Source organism: Dysidea avara, chromosome 4, assembly GCF_963678975.1.
Source record: "Dysidea avara chromosome 4, odDysAvar1.4, whole genome shotgun sequence".
In the NCBI taxonomy this organism is placed as follows: Eukaryota; Metazoa; Porifera; class Demospongiae; order Dictyoceratida; family Dysideidae; genus Dysidea; species Dysidea avara.
The window spans coordinates 31,199,604-31,219,905 of record NC_089275.1 but is presented as its reverse complement, the minus strand read 5'-3'; the positions used below and the strand labels follow the sequence as shown (position 1 = coordinate 31,219,905).

General features: G+C 36.8%; 2 protein-coding genes across 2 annotated transcripts in view; both read right to left on the bottom strand.

Moving 5' to 3' along the window:
- LOC136253753 (usherin-like) overlaps positions 1-5,232 on the bottom strand; it is an 88,294-nt gene extending 83,062 nt beyond the window's left edge. The window contains exons 1-5 of the mRNA XM_066046412.1: positions 5,175-5,232; positions 2,688-3,020; positions 2,355-2,633; positions 1,211-1,489; positions 624-899 (exon numbers count right to left, since the gene is read on the bottom strand). Of these exons, the coding sequence (XP_065902484.1) occupies positions 624-899; positions 1,211-1,489; positions 2,355-2,633; positions 2,688-3,020; positions 5,175-5,232 (1,225 nt within the window). The remainder of the gene's footprint in view (positions 1-623; positions 900-1,210; positions 1,490-2,354; positions 2,634-2,687; positions 3,021-5,174) is intronic.
- A 561-nt stretch (positions 5,233-5,793) lies between these two features.
- The window catches only part of LOC136253752 (phosphatidylinositol phosphatase PTPRQ-like), a 48,519-nt gene continuing 34,010 nt past the window's right edge, over positions 5,794-20,302 (bottom strand). Inside the window, exons 20-26 of the mRNA XM_066046411.1 lie at positions 18,222-18,497; positions 17,391-17,678; positions 14,889-15,170; positions 8,602-8,874; positions 7,847-8,125; positions 6,933-7,205; positions 5,794-6,143 (exon numbers count right to left, since the gene is read on the bottom strand). Of these exons, the coding sequence (XP_065902483.1) occupies positions 5,794-6,143; positions 6,933-7,205; positions 7,847-8,125; positions 8,602-8,874; positions 14,889-15,170; positions 17,391-17,678; positions 18,222-18,497 (2,021 nt within the window). The remainder of the gene's footprint in view (positions 6,144-6,932; positions 7,206-7,846; positions 8,126-8,601; positions 8,875-14,888; positions 15,171-17,390; positions 17,679-18,221; positions 18,498-20,302) is intronic.

The following is a 20,302-nucleotide window of genomic DNA, read 5'->3' as shown; positions in this document are numbered from 1 at the left end:
TGAGATGCATCCATGTTTTTATCTACAGGCACAATGATGATTATTGAAGACATGATAAGTTATGGTATTATTTGCACGACACATTTCAATATGTATTTGAAATACAATACAATTAAAATATGTATCAGAATTACACGTTCTTGAAAATGCACAGTCAATCAATGTACAGAAATGATTTTGATCAATTTTACTATGTGGCCTACTGTATTTCGCTTGGCAGGTAGCTGTAATTTCAGTGTAGTGAAGGGACTACGAAGCTAAAAAAGAGTGAAACTAAATTCTTTCTGGTAATACCTGTAGTGCTGACATTTAAGCACTACTGTGTGTCTTGATACTTGCCTGAAGATAAAAAAAATGTGTGTACAAGTGTATGAGTCAATGAGTGAACAGGTGCGAGAGTGGCAGTAACTTTGAAATTTTTACCATTCAAGTCACTTAAGGTAATTTAGAGTAATGAATAGTAGGGCCTAGCATTTAAGAAGTTACACTGAAACAGCATTGTGGGTACAGGTATTCTACAATACCATACTCAGTGACAAATGAAAACTATACTGTATACACATAGCTAGGTGTTCAGTAAATGTCACAAAAAGAATATTACATCTGTAACATGTAAAACTTACTGCCCTGCAATGTCATAAATATGCTGGAGACAGGATTACTGGCACCTCCAAGTGTTGAAGCTATCACAGTAACTGTGTAGTTAGTGAATGTATTCAGATTAGTAATAACCACAGTGTGATAAGTGGTAACTCCACTAGTCACCAAAGTATTGGTGCCTGCAACTTTAATGGTGTAAGAATAGGAGACATTACCATTGGGTTGTGTAGGTGGCAGCCACATAAGTATTACATCAGTTATACCAGGAGTAGCAGTTAGATTTCTTGCATTAGAAGGAGCTGCAAATGACAACCATTGCAATTATACAGTTATTGGTTTTTGTTACATATTTGTGACTGAATTTTGGAAATTTACCCATATGGGCATGCCTGAAATAATTAGAATTTTCATGATTAGTGAGTAGCTTTTACAAGCAGCACACAGTTTTAAAAATATTTTTTAGAGAAGTTAGGTAATTCAAGGTATTAATAGACAATGATTTACAAACATCAACATGCAGATTTGCACTAAAAAGCTTGTTATTGATTATCAGGTGTCAAATGCACCCATATGGTTGATTTTCCAAAATTCGGTCACATTTGAATCTTACCTGCTTCATTTGTCTGTATTGTGACATTATCACTAGCTTCACTTGGTGTTACAGTAACTGCTATTACATAGAATGTGTAGGTTGTAAAAGGGTCTAGTCTCGAAATCAATACAGTCACATCACTAGAGTTCACTTCCATCATCTCCATGTCAGTACTACTACCATACACTACAGTGTAATAACGTAGGATCCCATTAGTGATACTGGGTGGATCCCAGGTGACCTCTACTGTAGTAGAATTGATGACTGAAGCCAAAATATTCTGAGGTGGAGTAGGGGCTACAGAAAGGTACAAAGCATGAATTCACATCCATGCATATAATAATACACACTAGTGTAAAAATAAATTAAAATATGGAAATAGAGAAACAAAAGAAGGATGTTAAACACATGCAGATCTCTATTTGGACTCAGTGGACTAAGGATAAAACAATAGTTTCCATAAATCAGTACATCCATGCAATAATACATATACATGTATATTATTAAGTGCCATAATTTATGTAAAATAGGTAAGCATTACAGTAAGTTGAGAAAGAGGGATTCACGTGACAAGTAAAATGTTTGATTGATGCTTTAGTATTTTGCTCTATTCAAAATTATACTACATTGCAGTACATGTATTTCCTAATTCAACAGCTGTTGTACAGGGAAATATGTTAATTCAAGATTAACCCTATATTATGATGATACAGTTGTTGAGAACTGCTGGACATTACATCACTGCACAGATAATAAGTGATATGTAGTTTGATATCACTTTTTGACATGTACTATAATAGCTATTTAGAAGGTTCCACCTTAAGGCTGTTTTCATTCTGAGTTATATATTACATTCATATGGCTATAAATTTCTCAATCGTATTGAACTAATATTACAAGTACACTTTTACTACAGTGAACTGTAGCTTCACCAAACTTAGAGCGTTTTGCTACTTGTAAAAATTTTAATCAGTTTCTTATTCTTTTAGCTGCTTGCTGACACTTACGGAACATTTTGTGATACTACAACTATGCATCTGGCAGTACACAGAAAATAATTACAATCATGTGTACTGTATGTCAGTATGACACACTACCAGCTTTTGGTGTTGACATCCTGTAATTATTGAACATGCTGTATACAAGCACTATATACACTAACCATCTTCCAAGGTCCTCTCAGTGTTTGTTGCATTATCACCTGCTCCTATACTAGTGTTAGCATAAATAACAAACCTGTACTCTGTGTATTTGTTGAGATTATTAATTGTGTCTTCAAATGTGTTATTGTCATATATTTTGATGGAACTTTCGATCCCATTCGAAAAGATGGTGGTATAATTCAGTAAAATACCATTAGTGGTATTCGGAACACTCCATGACAAATGAACCATTGTGGAAGTTATTGCTTGAACTACAAAGTTTCTAGGAGCTTCAGGTACTACATGTAAATAAACTGTAGTAATTCTTACTAAGTTTCATACACACATCTTACCATCTTCATCTGTTCTCACACGTATTTCATCAGTTGAAATCCCAATATGGACAAAACTTGGTCTCTCATTTTGGTCACCAAAGGAGAATGCTCTAACACGAAAGCCATAGTAGGTGAATGGTGTCAACCCTGACACTATAATAGTCTGGTTACTAGTGTCATCAGTAGTGTTTAAGGTGATGTTTAGCATCATCATATCATTATCTGGTATAGATGAATAGAGAATGGAGTAACCTCTGATCTCACCATTTGGTGACTCTGGATATTGCCATGATAACTGTACTGTAGTCGAATTGAGTACCATCACCATAAATCCTACTGGTGGGGATGAACCTGTGACACAAATATACTGTAATACTAATGTAGCATATATAAAGTACTGCATGCACACACTGGCTGTAACATTTGGAATGACCACTATAAAGTGTATATGTGACTGGATTTTGGAAAAACGATCCAAATCGCACATTAGAAGTTCCGAGATAAACGGTTTTAAAGAATTGAAGCCAGCATAACTCTCCAAGGATAGCAAGCACGCGTATGAAATTTACACAAAAGATGCATCAATCTGTTACCTTTCAAGCCACTTCCAGTACTTGTAGCTGCTTGTACAGTTTCCCGCCAAATAAGATAGAAAATCTGAGCAGTTGGACGAGCGAAGTAGTATCACGAGTGCTCACAAAGGGGTGGAGGTTGGGGGGTGGCGGGGAGGGCAAAAGATAGACCTCAAAATGGAGGCAGACCACGATTGGAGTCCAGACACCAGATTACAGGGCTGTGCTGGCTCCTTAGTGGCTGATATGTAGCAAAATCAGCAGAGAACACGTCTGGCCAACATTATAAGGCTGTCCACCAGTAAACCACTGACTCTTGCCAAGCCAGGTCCTACACAAGGCCTGAAACCGCCATTTGAGCACTCCACACCACCCAGAAAAGACGTGTGTAAAAACCAGCCTCGTGTAGTTTGAGTAGTGCTGAGGGTCAAAACTTGTAGTACGATAGTGTAGCTATCCACTGGTGGTGTTAGTTTGATTTTGCCTGATGTGCGATTTGGATCGGTTCTGTGAAATCTGGTCACATATAAATTATTTCTGGAGCATCATGTGAGATCACGTGACCTGCCAAGGATCCTGGAGCAGTGAAAAGAAGTCTGGTCAGTGTGTGGTGGCTGGCACTGGTCATGGAGTGATTCCAAAGTATGTTTTTGTGTGTTTGGCTCCTTTACAGCCAGATGAGTGTTATATGTGACTGGATTTTGGAAAAACGATCCAAATCGCACATTAGAAGTTCCGAGATAAACGGTTTTAAAGAATTGAAGCCAGCATAACTCTCCAAGGATAGCAAGCACACGTATGAAATTTACACAAAAGATGCATCAATCTGTTACCTTTCAAGCCACTTCCAGTACTTGTAGCTGCTTGTACAGTTTCCCGCCAAATAAGATAGAAAATCTGAGCAGTTGGACGAGCGAAGTAGTATCACGAGTGCTCACAAAGGGGTGGAGGTTGGGGGGTGGCGGGGAGGGCAAAAGATAGACCTCAAAATGGAGGCAGACCACGATTGGAGTCCAGACACCAGATTACAGGGCTGTGCTGGCTCCTTAGTGGCTGATATGTAGCAAAATCAGCAGAGAACACGTCTGGCCAACATTATAAGGCTGTCCACCAGTAAACCACTGACTCTTGCCAAGCCAGGTCCTACACAAGGCCTGAAACCGCCATTTGAGCACTCCACACCACCCAGAAAAGACGTGTGTAAAAACCAGCCTCGTGTAGTTTGAGTAGTGCTGAGGGTCAAAACTTGTAGTACGATAGTGTAGCTATCCACTGGTGGTGTTAGTTTGATTTTGCCTGATGTGCGATTTGGATCGGTTCTGTGAAATCTGGTCACATATGAGTGCTATTCTGTAAGGTGAATGCTTATTGAATAAAATCACACAACTAGGAATACCAGTCTAAGGGGAGGGAGCATATTACAGTTCTGTTACTTTCAGTTGCATATGATACATACTAATAGTTGCAAATTTTTTATTTATTTCTGTCAAAAACTGCAAAATCTGCATGTCTATTGTGATCAACCTTACATCAAAGTTTCTTGACTTGTAGAATAGGTGATTGCTTTAGGCATATTACTTTGTACACAAATAATACATTATGAAATGGCTAATATTAGACAGATGACCTTACTATAGAGCGGTTGCATGTGACGTCACAGGTGCGGCATTCAACTGAAATGTGTGGCAAAATGTGTGGTATTTGTACAGCCAGGTGCTGGAAAAACTGCGTGTTTCATTTTCCTGTTGTTGTAGAGTGACTAACAGCCAAACTACGTCGGTGTTGTTAATCGTCTGTTATCAGGTACTAACATATTAGAGTAGTGAGAGCATAGCCGGTCTGCTTTGTGGCTACACGGCGAAAATAGTGTGTATTCGCCCACGCATTTTTGAAACAGTTCCACCCGTAAGTTGAAATGGCAAGGCTAAACTACTTTCTTTCTTCATAATCGTGTCAGAAAACTCTTCACATTGGTAAATGTGAATAGGCATCTGGTTTCGTGAGCGTGCTAGCAAAAAGCAGAATTTTATAGTAATTTCAGAAACCAGACCAGCTACGCTCTCGTCCTTCTAGTATATTAATACCTTATAATAGGTGAATGTAACATTGTAGTGGTTAAGCTATCCATACTAGCGTTGTGGCAGTAGAATCGAATACGCAATTTTTTATGCATTGTGGCAATGGACTATTGCCACGCATTTTTCTAAGCGCGTCTAATGTAATTATTGTGCAACCACTCTATACAGTGACCTCTGATAACCCATATAAAGTGTTATGTTAGCATATTTTATATAAATCGGCTTACAGTTCCATAATGTCTTGCTAGTCCTACATCTATAAGAGAAAAGGTCTTGGCTTTAATGCTATCCTAAAATAGCATGTCAGCTGTACATGTATTCCTTAGTTATGCTTTATTTTTCTATTTATTCCTTAGAGAAATGCTTTCAACTGAGTCTGTAGGTTGTCTATTTGTGTAATCAGAAATATAACGTTAATGTGCATGTATACTTCAGAGCAAGTAATAAGCACGAATAACACAATAATGAGTACAGTTAATAAATGATATTGCGATTGTTATTAATTGGTGTCTGGTACTCACTGAATGGATCGGTTAGAATACTGAAGTTATTAGTCAGATTTCCAACTCCAATTCTAGTATATGCCCTTACAGCCACACTATACATTGTGAAGGGATCTAGTCCGCCAATAATAACTTGATAAGAAGTGTTTGTGGTCACATCAACTGGTATACTAATAGCATCTGTATCAAATATGTTACCAACAGAGTAGAGGATTTCATATGATGTGATAATTCCATTGGTTATATCTGGTTCAGACCAACTGACAACTATTGCTGTAGAGTTGATTTCATTGACAAATAGACTACCAGGAGGACCAGGCGCTGTAAAATGATATAGTGGATAATTAATGTGTATTCAATGTGTAAGAAGTTTTAGATACATAAATGTACATAAATGCATCACAATGTAAACCCCACTTAGTTCTGCTAGGTAGCTTAGAAATTACCAGATTTTACAAAACCGATCCAAACCACACATAAAGCATAATCACACTAACACTATGTACCATGGATAGCTACACTACCTTTGACCCTCAGCATTTCTGAAACTACTTGAGGCTTGTTTTAAGAAACGTATTATCTTGGTGGTGTGGTAAGCTCGAATGGCAGTTTCTGGGACTTGGCTTGATAATAATCAGTAGTGTACTGGTGGATGGCCTGATAAGGTTGGCCAGGCATTTTCAGTGTTGATTTTGCTGCATATCAGCCACTAAGAAGGCAGCACATCCCTGTAATCTTGTGTCTGGACCTTCAGTCATGGTGAGGCTCCATTTTGAAGTCTATCACTTGCCTATCCCAGCACCACCTACCTTCCACCCCATTGTAAGCACTCATGATCCTACTTTGCTTGTCAAACTGCTCAGATTTTCTACATTATTTTTACGGGAAACTCTACAAGCAGCTACAAATACTGGAAGTAGTCTGAAAGGTAATAGATTGATGCATTTCTTGCATAAATTTCATACGTGTAGGAAGTTATACTGACTTGAATTTTTTAGAACCATTTATCTCAAAACTTCTAATGTGCGATTTGGATTGTTTTTCCAAAATCTAGTCACATTTAATGCATGCTAGAGTACTAAAATTTTAAGCACATAATTATGAACTTACTGTCTTCATCAGTTGTTGCACTAACAATAATACTTCCACTTCCCTCAGCAACAGTAGTGGCAAACAGTTGAATCTGATAAGTAGTGAATTTCTCCAACATGTTAATGACAATTGAAGTGTTGACAGTGTAGGTATTATCAGCCACACCTCTAGTAGTGAACTCAATACGATATGATCTTACAATACCATTGGGTGTTATTGGTGGTTGCCAAGTTACCATAATAGATGTCGAACTGATAGTGTGTGATGTGACATTTACTGCAGCACTTGGAGCTAAAGTATAATTGACACCAATTAAGAGTAAAGCATACACTGTATGTATATAATAATGTGACCAGATTTGTGAAAAAGGATCTTCCACACACATTCAATTTACCAATTTACCAATTTTGACGATTCATAACTGTAGATTGAAAAGGATTATTGACTTGAAAATTGCTCAGTAGTGAATGCCAACATGGCTTAGTTGTTGGAGAAAATTTTATGTTTAATGTGTTTTGATGACAAAGTTAAATCTTCTAAGTTCATAGAGTTGGATGTGTGTGGAAGATCCCTTTTCACAAATCTGATCACATATTATGTAGGTTCACTCCAATTTTTGTAAGTTTCAAACTCTTAATGTACAGTGGTACACCTAACTTGTAGATTTGAACCTAGTTAATAAATGGAAGTAGCCTATCTACTAAGTCCCTACAGGGCACAATGGGTATTTACATGTGATAGGTTTGCGTACTGAGGAGTTACTCATGATGGAGGATACTCTACCTGTACAATGATACCTCTAACTAATTGAAGGATATCGTGCATTGTTTAATGAATATAACTAGCATTATTGGCTCATCAATTGCATCAAACATCAAGCAACCCTCAAGCTTTACAGTATCTTCTAAGCAACACTCAACTGTAATACTAACTTGTTTCATCAGTTAACACAGTAATTCTATCACTAGCTTCACTTGTTGCTACAGTAATTGCTAACACATAAAATGTGTAATTAGTGAAGGGATCCAGTCCTGACACCAACACAGTCACATCACTAGAGTTCACTTCCATCACCTCCATGTCATCACTACTACCATACACTACAGTGTAATAGCGTAGGATCCCATTAGTGATACTGGGTGGATCCCAGGTGACTTCTACTGTAGTATAATTGACTGCCGAAGCCGAAATATTTATAGGTGAGTTGGGAGCTAAAATACATGTGCAGACATATAATAAGAACATAATTACACATACATTATAACTTGTAGATATGAACAGAGTTGCAATTTATGAAATAAACATTATATTGCCTACAAAATAAAAGTAAATTCAATGCAATTTTCTTCTATACTGTACACTGATATATACCATACCAATGGAATAGCAAATGATCAATTCAGAGACTATCTCCAATTATAAATTGTCTCCTTTATTGATATGATACCCTTGAATTAAGTTCACGGTGGTGTACTGAACCACTAGTCCACTACATTAGTATGTTTACCAGTTTACATGTACATTGTCAGCCAAGCTCACAGATTTTGTGTGCTAAAACTATGCAGTAATTTAAAGTATGTATAATGTTTTATGATCATTGTACACACTGTATTATTGTATATTACATTCACATTTCTACTTTAATTTCCAACCTATTCATATGAAACTTCTAAACACAAATACATACCTTCCTCTGCTGTAGTTCCAATCACAACATCAGTTTGGTTACCACAACCATTATCAGTACATGCTGTCACACTAATAGTGTAATCAGTAAATGGATCCAGTCCCATAATAGTGTACATTGTATCATTTCCATTAGTACTAATTGTGATGTCATTATAGGTCACCATGTATGTTGTTATTATACCCCCTGGATTACTGGGTGACTCCCAGTCTACAACAAGTGCTCGTAACATTCCACCAGTAGTAACAGTCATATTCAATGGTGGTGATGGTACTGAAATGAATTAAATTAGCAGTAATATTATTAATCTGACAGAAATACAAATCAAGATATACGATAGTGTGTTGTGTGGCCAAGTAGACTACGGACGCGCGACACACAAGTGTGTATTTTACAGGAACTAGGAAAATGCCATTTTCATGCATCTGTAGCTCAATAGTACCTGACTGGAAATTAACCATTTTTACTGTGGTAATTCCCTCGAGGTGGGGCACCTCCAGTTTCAAATTTGAGCTGAATCCACCAAGGAATCACTGAGATATATGTCTTCAAAGTTTGTCTTAGTTTCTTTGTGTTTTTCTTATTCTTTTGCAACACTTAGAAAAATCACTATAACTGGTGCATGCTTTGGTCTGTTTCCCTCAAAGTTTGAGGGCAGTTAGAATGTAATGAAGCATGCTTACAGACCAATTTTCGTACACATCGGATAAAGAACGATGGAGTTATACGTGCTTTTTGAAAATTTGATAGCATTGTCACGGACACAGGGTAAACTTTTTGAAAGAATGACTTGAAAATTGGTATGTACATGGAGTAACTTTCGTAGTGCAAACCTTTTGTGGTTTAAAAGAAATCACACTAACAGTCATGGAATTATAACAAAAACGCCAACCATATGTAAAATGAGTACTATCAAGTTTTGTTAATAAATAGTGATTATACTTGCCACACCTACCAGGTAAAGTAGCTAACGGAATCAGCTGAAGTCAGGTGGAGAGGTAGATAAATCATTTTAGAATGATCTTTCAGTGGTTTACAAGGAATCGGATTAAAATTCACTGAGCTACACTACAAAAGTGTAAGAAGTGCACGATCGAGATACTCTAATAATGCAGTCACCCTAATAGAACATTCAGCTGTGCAATAAGTCACTCTATTAGAATGTTCACCTACAATAAAATCACCACGTATAGAGTTCAGCTAACAAAAAGTCACCCAATAGGGAGTTCAACTACAGTCAAGTCACCCTTCAACTAGTATCAAAAACAAATAACTTTGTAGAGAGTTCAGTTACAAACAAGTCACCCTATAAAGAATTTAGCTACATTTCGTAGAGTGTTTCATCTAGAAATAAGAAACCCTGTGGAGAGTTCATCTACAACAAACTCTATCAGTAGAAAGATTAGTTGGAAGCAAGTTATCCTGCAAAGAGTTGAAATACATTTGAAGTCACCCTATAGAGAGATCAAGTAACCTTGTAAAGAGAAAAGCTACATATCAAATCACCCTGTAGAGAGATGTGGTAGAAACAAGTCACCCTGTAGAGAAATCAGCTAGAAACAATTCACCCTGTAGAGATCAGCTAGAAACAAACCACCTAGAGAGAATTCAGCTACATTTCATAAAGTGATTCAGCTAGAAATAAGCAACACTGCGGAGACTTCAGCTACAAAATCTCTCAGTACAGAGATCAGCTAGAAGCAAGTTATCCTGCAAAGGGTTCAACTACATTTGAATTACATCACTCTGTAGAAAGAACAGCTAGAAATAATTAACTTTGTAATGAGATAAGCTATATTTCAAATCACCCTGTGGAAAGATCAGCTTGAAACAAACCGAGATCTGGTAGAAACAAGTTACCCTGTGGAGAGTTTAGCCAGCAAGAAGTCACACTGTAGAGGAATCAGCTAGAAAAAATCATGTGTAGAGAGGTCAGCTAGAAACAAGTCATCCTGTAACGAGATTAGCTACATTTCAATCACCCTGTAGAAAAATCAGCTTGAAACAAACCACTCTGTTGAAAGATTAGTTAGAAACATGTCATCCTTGTAGAGAGATCAGATAGAATGAAGTCACCATGTAGCACTACCAGAGAACAGTGCCATCAAACACCTATGGATTATCCATGAATAGTAAAATAAAGTGCCATGAAAGTTATTTCATTGATATTTCATGGTAATATTATTGACATAAAATATTCATGAAAAGTGGAGATTTCATGGTAATTTCATACTACCAACAAATTATTTCATGGCACAAGAAAATTTCATGGTTGCAGTGGTCATGAATTGTCAAATTTTCATAGGTAGTGTCCATGAAATGTCAAATAATCATAGGCAGTGTCCATGAATTGTCAATTTTTTATAGGCAGTGTCCTTGAAAACTACATGGAATTTCATAGTTTACCATCGCATTTTCATAGGCTCTTACCTGGGAGTTCTGCTAGAAATAAGTCAGATTAGCTAGAAACAAATCATGCTGTAGAGAGATCAGTTAGAAAATCACTCTATAGAGAGATCAGCTGGAAACAAGGCACACTGTAGAGAGATAAGCGTGACCGTGTCACCCTGTAAAAGCTCAACTACTTTTCAAGTCACCCCATGGAGAGTCCAGTTATGAACAAATAACTCAGTAGAACAACAGCTAGAAATAAATCACCCTGTACAGTATTCAGTTAGAAACAAATCTCCCTGTAGAGAGATCAGTTATGCAAGTTACCCTGTTACCTGCAAGAGTTGAAGTATTTTTCAAGTCACCTTGTAGAGAGCTAAGTAGAAACTAGCTTCCCTGTAAAGAGATCAGCTAGAAAGAAATCATCCTGTAGAGAGATCAGCCAGAAAAAAAATCGCCATTTAGAGAAATCAGCTTGATCACTACATTTTAAGTCACCCTGTAGAGGGTTCATGCAGTTGGAAACAAGTCACCCTGTAGAAAGATCAGCTAGAAACAATTCACCCTGTAGAGATCGGCTAGAAACAAATCACCCCGTAGAGAAATCAGCTAGAAACAAGTCTCCCTGTAAAGAGATCAGCTGGAAACAAGAGAGAATTCAGCTACATTTAGTAGCGTGTTTCAGCTAAAAATAAGCCACCATGTGGTGAGTTCAACTACAAATCATTCACCATGTAGTCAAAGAGCACAGTTACATTGTGAGGCTCCCTGTAGAACTACATACACATTTCCCTGTAGGGTGTTCAGCTGCAAATATTTCAACCTGTGTGACTTATTTTTATGATCAATCAACACAATAATGCTTGTAAATTATTGCCTAAAATTAATGTACATATAGCTAAAGAATTCATAAAAATCTTCTTCATACATAATGATCTTCTCTCTGTAGTAAAGAAAAAGACAAGTTAAAAGAAATACCTAAAGCTGGCCATATGCTGGCTTTAGGCATGAAATTACAAAAAGAAGTGATATCTAATCAAAAACAGCCAAGCTGTAAAAAAGGGTGTGACCTCCAAAAAAGCCAGGGTGAAAAAAGATGTGAAATCTAAGGTGGTGGCCAAGAAATGGCTGTGATAGTAGGTCAATGGCAAAAATTTTAATAATGACAATTCAGGAAAATTTGATATTTATTACTGTAAAGTACTTTGCTGTGTTGCATTGAAATGAATACCTGTATCCATGAAAAAGCAGCTAAGCTATAAAAGAGGGTGTTGCCTTCAAAAGCCTGTGAGCAAAATTTATGAAATTAAAGGTGATGGTAAAGAAATGGCTGTAATGATGTTACTGTATTAATGACATCATATTTACTATATAATTACTACAACTTTCATTGTTAAAGTAGAATTAAAAGAGCTGAACAGCTGACAACAGTGGCGCAGTGGTGAAGGGTTTGAGGTTAGCTGTAGGTGACTTTTTCCAATGTTTTTCATGCATTTTTTATTACTTGGTGTCTTTCAAGAGTACATGTATTTCAGTTACAGTTGACTTTCTCTGTGCAACTCTGTCACTGTCACCGCATTTCTCACAAAAGGTTTGAGCTATGATGGTTCGCCTATATAAATAGTTGCCCATCAAAGCGTGACAAAACAAATTGGTTATTTTTACATATTTCTGTGGACACTTATCAGATTCACCTGGACTATGAATTTTCTTTTGTCACCTCTATGCCAAAATTCAGTTTGATCGAGTTACATGTCCTCAAGTACAGTACAGCTCATGGGGAACCTCACATGTACACGCATGACACGTGCTCAAGTGACCCGTGTGGATGCAGCAAGGCTACAGTAATGCTCCACGTTAGCTAACTTTACTCAAGAGCGTCACACAAGACCAGATAACAGGTCTCACCTATGGTCTTGGGAGGCGGCACTGGCTCAGTTCCACCAGCTGTGAAGTCTCCTATTGCAATTCCTGTGTTGTATCTACCGAATACTTGGTAACTTAGCTACTGACTTGACTTTGACTCTGTCACGGACTAGTCAATGCTGTAGCTAGCAGTATATAGCTACCGTAACCCTAGATGGATTGGTTGCCAAGTAATGCCAGAGAACCCCAGTTAGTGCATTTTTCTAATTCGTATTTTCTTTATCTAGATAGTTAAAGGAATGGTCAACCAAAGTTTCAACTCTAGAAGCCAAGAAATTTCGAAGTTACAGTGCTACGAAGGGCCTACGAAGTACTAACTGCAAAAAATCGATTTGTACAGTGACAATAAACTACAGGCGTTTAATAAAACGATCATAACATACGGATCCAGTCCTCTACCAAGATGCAACTTGCACCATCGAATTCTCCATGAACAAGCAAATCCATTGCTGGGTACGTTTTGTCTTCCAGACCTTTCCTACGGACCGGCGAAGGCAAACAAACGTGAGAAAAAGCGATAGTGAACTGCTCGTCTAATGCAAGGCAGATTAACGCTGATATCTTCTGTCTCCTTGAAAGTACTGACACGAAACAAAGATTTTGGAACTCCTCTTGATTTTGGGATCATGATGCTGCCAAGGTGTTTGGTGTTATCACTTTCATTCATTGTGAAACAAGTGCTTTAGAATTTACGGATTTTTTTTTTGTTTTCGTAAATATTCCACCCATTGCATTCTGCGGGCCCAGGTGTGTGTTTATTGCATTCTACTGTATAATTAGCTAGCTAGGCTTGCACGAACATAATTATGGGACCGATCACAAATGTTTATGTGATTTAAGTGTTGTATGAAGTGACTAAACTCAGTAGCGAGTGTTCTCATGTGTGGCGAGTTTCTCGCGCGGATAGTGCATATCCACGCGATATTCCACAGGTATTGTACAGTACACTGCAAAAGAATGACCCCGCGAGAAGATGCGAGCATTACTCGCATGTGTATACTCGTGACGTTACCTTTGAGCTGTACTGTATATGAAACAATGAAAATAAATCTAGCTTTTTGAAAAACTAAGAAAAACAAAAAAATTATAAAGTTTTAACACTGAGGGCTCATATTTGTAACTGGATTTGGGAAAACTGGTCTTATCGCCCATATCAGCAGATTCAATTTTTCACCCAGAACACAAAGCTACATGAATAAACTATCTAATTTCACCATCAAAATCAGCTAGACTTCTTGAGTGGTCTGCTTTTGCTGGTTGCTTTTCCCAATCCCAGTGGTGATCTCAGTGTGCGTGCAGATTGGGGCCTTAATGGAGCTCTGGTCAGCCTGGGGATGGCTGTATGTGGATGTACAGCTCAGTAGTGATGAATAAAGACATGTTATGTAAATTTCTTTTCATTTAAGCCCTGAATGGCCCATAACTTGTCCTACAGTATATCATCCCTATGCCATCCGTTTCAATGTTTTAAACAGCTTTTTACCCTCCTTCCGGTCTCCCCTTGTGGGGCTTGCCTGACAGAGTCAACCTCGGTTTAAAGACCATCTAAAATGGTGGGAAACTTAGCTGTTGGCTACTTGCACGGTGGATTCTCTGGAAGGTTGGAAATTGGTGTAAAATGTGTGAAAATTTGGTACACATAGCTTCAACCATTGGTGAGCTACAACACAATTAACACTTAAAACTAGCATTTCTCGATACTTTCAAATAGGCAATGAGACCAGTTTTCCCAAACTGGGTCACATTTGCTAAATGCATATATAGGGAAATTTTGCTCAAATTTGGTATGCAAAATGCTAAAAATAGAGGGAATTTGTAGTATAAAAATCATTTCGTTTGTAAAAGATAACTTTGAGCTACATAGGCATGATTGAAAATCTTGTTTATTTTTCAGGCAATATACCCTTGGTATGGTACGTATGCACAACACACAACACAGTCACCGTATGTCTTGATATGTATAAACTTACATGGTCTTGTAGTAAATATTGCCATTTCTGATTCTCCTAGTCTAACTGTTACAGCAGTAATATTAACAGTGTAATCAGTGTCATGATTAAGACCAACAACTACTGCTGACAAATCTACCACATCCACATGATTAATTACCAATACATTCCTGTTATCACTGATTGATACGGAAATTCTGTAACTTCGAATGATTCCATTTGCTATTGCTGGCTCTATCCAGGCTATGTTGACAGCAGTGGCATTGACTATTGTCACAGTAATATTGCGAGGACTACTGGGAGCTGGAACAAAAAAGTGGTAGGGTATAATACACAGTTTGTATACAGAAACTATTTAGCCCACATACATATTGTACATGAGTATGCATAAATTAACTGAGAAATGTGTTCACCAAACAAGAAAATATGTGGAATTTGTGATTACATGGAGGTAAATTAACAGAAAAAGCAGTTTTTTCAAAAGGTAACTACATAAATGAAAATATCCACAATACTCTCTCCCTGTGTTTTTAGACAGCCTTAAAATAGTCAAACATACAAACAATATTAAATATTGGTGACCATGAATTGTCCAATAAAGAAATACACTAAAGTACTGTAGTTTAAGCAAGAGATTCAATGAAAAGAGAAGAGGGTATCATAATAAGTCTTACTATACTGTGGATAGATGTAAGTAACTTATGCCTTGGAACCTTTAAAATATATGCACATGCATACATGAACCTATTACAGTTAAACTTCTATTATTCAACACTCATCGATCCAAAAATTGTGATGGATTAGTGAGGTTAGAATTATAAAACTCTTCTTGGTGCAGCAAACCAGTTTCGGCTTTCTAAGTTACAATTAGAGAGGTTTCACTGTATGTTCAAACTTATGCTTAAAATATTAAACTTAATAACCAATGTGTTTTATTAGTGTGCATTTACATTTCCTGATTGTTTTACTAGAGTAAATATAACTTTTATTGATCTTGTCTGAGTCTCTAAAGTAATAAGTCAACATATAGATATCATGGTAAATATGTTTAAAGTGTTTATTATTTGTATGCTTGGGACATAATAGCATTGCATGCTTTAATTTAAAGTTTAGTTGTGCTTGTGCATTTCTTGAAAATAACAATGGCTGATTTTCAAAGGTTATGTTTTCAATGTTGTACCACCATAGCTAGTTACTAAGGTTTATTGCAGAGTGATAAGTGGTTAAGTGATGACAGGTTCAGTTTTGGCTGATTGCCTTCATTTCCTGTATAAACTACTTTTGCATGCAAACTTATTGATTGCACTAAATTGTTCTATTAAAGTATCTTCCAGCAGCTTTTTGCCTTAATTAAAAGCAAGGGGTTTAGTCTAAAATAGCCAACTTGGACATCCCATGGTATAGTAAAGCTTGTGTTGGTCTAAAAAAGGAACAGTAAAGTAGTACTGTATAATAGAGATCATGGAGTCTTTTGTCCTTCATTATCACCCAAACAACATCTTCATTTTTGTTTTAAAACAGCTTGACAGTATTGGTTAAACATAAATAAGTCCAAAAATGCTGACCCCAAACCTTTCCAACAAGTTTCTATAGAATTTTAAAAATTATCTGTTTAACTGAATTCTCTACTAACTGACTACCTGATGCCTTCAACCAAGCATAACTCAACTACAAATGCTATGGACTTGATTTCTTCACTCACTTTGGCCTGAGATGTTTCGCCAACTGCAGCAGCTACAGTGCATAAATCATGGACTTACCTTTCCTTCTCCTTTGTGTCCAATTTCTTTCTCCAATCTTCATGCCTCAATAGAGTTTATGTGCAGTAACGTGTGGTGGCTTCAGTGCACGCTGGCTGTTATGAGAATCATCCATAACTTTTGTAGTGCATGGATTGATTGCAGAGGCCCTTTGTCTGCTGTTCTTTGTTTGTAATGCTGTATAATGAATGGGTAGAATATACCTGAAAATAAACAAAATAGCAGTTCGCTTCCCAGTGGTTGATAGTCGGGGCACATGTTTAATCACAACAATTTCTGTGGTGACTGGACTGATTTCAGAGGTGCTTCTTGCGCTGTTCTTTGTTTCTAATGTTGTATAATGTGTGGAGCAAAGTTAGAAATGAAGCAAAATGGCAACAAGGCTTTCTAGTAATTGATAGTTAGGGTGAGCATTAAGTCTAACTGGCACCATTCTTCCTCTGATGCAGTATATATGTGTGGTTCACCAGTAACTGTTACAAAAAAGTAAACAAACAAGTACAAATTGTGGATCACAGCAATAAAAAAAGTAAGGAAACAAGGGAAGTTATTTACACCTGCAGCCATACGAGTGGACATTTACCCCCTACTGTAGTCATGGCCATAGCTACTCTGTATTTGACTGAAATAGGGATTAGCAGCAGGTGTAGATAACCTCCCTTGTTTCGTTGCTTTTTATTTCTGTGACCCTGCTCAAATATAAAATTTCTATTTTTCCTTATACTTGTATTAATAGTGCAGAGGCATATGTCAACAAACTAACCATCCTCCAGTGTTGATGTTATGTTGTTAGAAGCTGGACCACAACCAGCAATAGTACATGGTCTAACTGAGAATGTGTAGTTGGTAAATGGTAGTAGTGACATTAGTGTGGTATTGAAGAACATGTCAGTAGTAGTGAAGTTCATCATCATCACATTAACTGATCCAACCAGTTGATATGAGATAAGGTAATAGATCACTATTCCATTGGAAACATCTGGAGGACTAGCCAGTAATAATGCAGACCTCTCTGTTGTCTCCACCATAAAGTCTGTAACTGCTTCTGGAACTACAAATATTGAATGAAGTACGTGTAAGGTAGAATACACAAAACTCTTTATTTGTATATGCATAACTGATGTACATATATGTCATATGAAACATCTAATCTAACATCTAACATGGTTTAATTTATCACTGTGAACAATGCAAATGGTACTTGTTCACAAGAAAATTCAGTTACTAACTGATTTTCAAAAAGTTAAACCAGGCACATAAACTGCAGCTGGTCAGAGGCAAGGCCATGTGGTTATTAGAGTTAGTCTGTGAAAATTGTGTGACTGTATGAATCTCTGTCTGACATGTGAGCAAAACTTTCCATGTAAAAGTAGCCAGTGCACAAGAAATGAAGGCTGAAATAACACTGTATTAAAAATTTAGGCAGGTAAATTTTAATTATTTTGAGGTGATGCCAGTTTGCAATACAGACGAAATGAATTAACGAAAAAGTTGTGAGATTTGCTACTGCAATATAACAGTAAAGGTATGTAGATTGATGAGGATAGTTAATTACTTAATACCATAGTAATAAAATAATGGCGGATCAACTTACTTCCTTGTAATGTCATGAAAGTACTGGTAACTGGATTACTAGATCCTACAAATGTTGCAGCTGTCACAGAAAATGTGTAGTTAGTGAAGGCATCCAATCCAGTTATGGTAGCACTACGTGATGCGGTCACTCCACTAGTTACCAAAATTCCAGTTTCTGCAACAGTGATCGTATAGAAATAGAAAACATTTCCATTTGGTTGGGCAGGTGGTAGCCATGTCAGTGTTGCATAAGTTATAGCAGGAGTAGCTGTTAAATTTCTTGCATCAGTAGGAACTGCAAGTGATAAAACACATATATAAAAATACATTCAGTATTTCCATACGCATGGTATACTGTATATAAATAAGCATGAAGCCATAAACATTAAAAATCTTTGTACTGTGTGACAAGAGTTCATAAAAATAATGAACTTTGGCTGCAAAAATGCTCATTTCGTTCCATACAGCTACCAGTAAAAGCATAGAGAATAACACACAAAGTATGTCTGCTGTTACTGGTGGTTAGTCAGTTAGCTGTGAGCTAATTATTTAATTTTATTTGAATTGATACCATAAGTCTAATGTTTATATTGGTCAGTCAGTCAGTCAGTTGGTTGATCAGTTTATCAGATATTTGATCTATCTGTCCATTCATCCACCATTTATTAATCCATTGATTGGTATGCTCGTGTATCAGTTAGTCGGCCAGTTAGTTAGTAAGTTTTCTTACTGATTAATATTACAAGTATTATGCATATGCAGGTCTTTTTAAATAAGGATTATTGTGTACAGTAACTGAGTGATTGTTCTATTAGAGTGGTTGATTGTTTTATGGCTTTACAGCAAAAGTGCTGAAGGCCTGTACGACACTTGATCATACAGCATGTTTTAAAATACAATGATGCTTAACTGCTTTAATTGCATGGCAGCATAACTTTCATACACATTATTACTATTTTATGTAGCTATAAATGGAAAAAAGAACATTAATAGGAAATCAGCCCTGAGAAAAAGGTTACTACTCTATTCTTTGTATTGTAAAGTTCTGAAGTCCTCCATATACTTGAAAACTTTTGAAAACTTCCCTGGGTGTACATGCACCTGTCGAGTGAAGCAATTCAAGTATGGCACAATTTTAGCTGGAATTTTCCTTATACCAAATTGTCTGAGTAAATTTTTAATCATTTTTAGATACAAATAATCCTCAGCATATTCACTGGTTTGAAATACTGTATAAAGTAAATGACATACATACGTACTGTATATAGTGTGACTAGAATTTTTAAACAAAACTCATACAGTACGGCAATGTAATAAAAATAATTATTACTGTTAGCTACCTGAATAAAAAAGCTGCCTATAATTGGAAAAGTTTGGACTATTGAAACCTACACACCTGCACAGTGATTGCTATGAAACTTCACTAACATACGTAGCTGTGGGCATTGTATGTTTACTTAAAATAGTGATGCAGTATTGACTGACAATTACAAAGCAATAGACAAAAGTGTGTTGGGTGATTGGTGTGCACTTTAAAGGAGTAAAACAGAGTAAAAGAGTGAAGATTGGATGTTTAAATAGGATGCCCTAGGGGCTCTGCTTACAATCAAATCATTATCAACTGATTAAGAAAGAGATTATATGTGACTGGGCCTGCGATAATAGGGCAAGTGGGCACAAACTACACCACACCACATAACTTACCATATCTCAGTAGTGGGATAGAATAGTTTCATTCTGTAACTTATATTGTAAAGCCAACTAAATGCTTAATAAGTGCTGAACATTTCATGGCCAAACAATAATAGAATACGAAGTTATCACACATCAAAGTTTGAAAAAGTAGGTAATTTTTATGTGCCCACACGCCCTATTTTCGCAGGCCCAGTCACATATAGCCAGTTCTTGTAACTACTGTACATACACAAGCTCAGTATAACTGCTGTATGTAAATAAGCTTAGTATTCACCATTCCAAAAATTTCATCGCAGGTAATTATGATGCTAACCTTTACTCATATGCAGTTTCACAGGGTCTGTGAATTTCTGTTCAAGATAAAAGACTTCATAACAGACAATGTGTAAAGTTGTAGTCTATGAG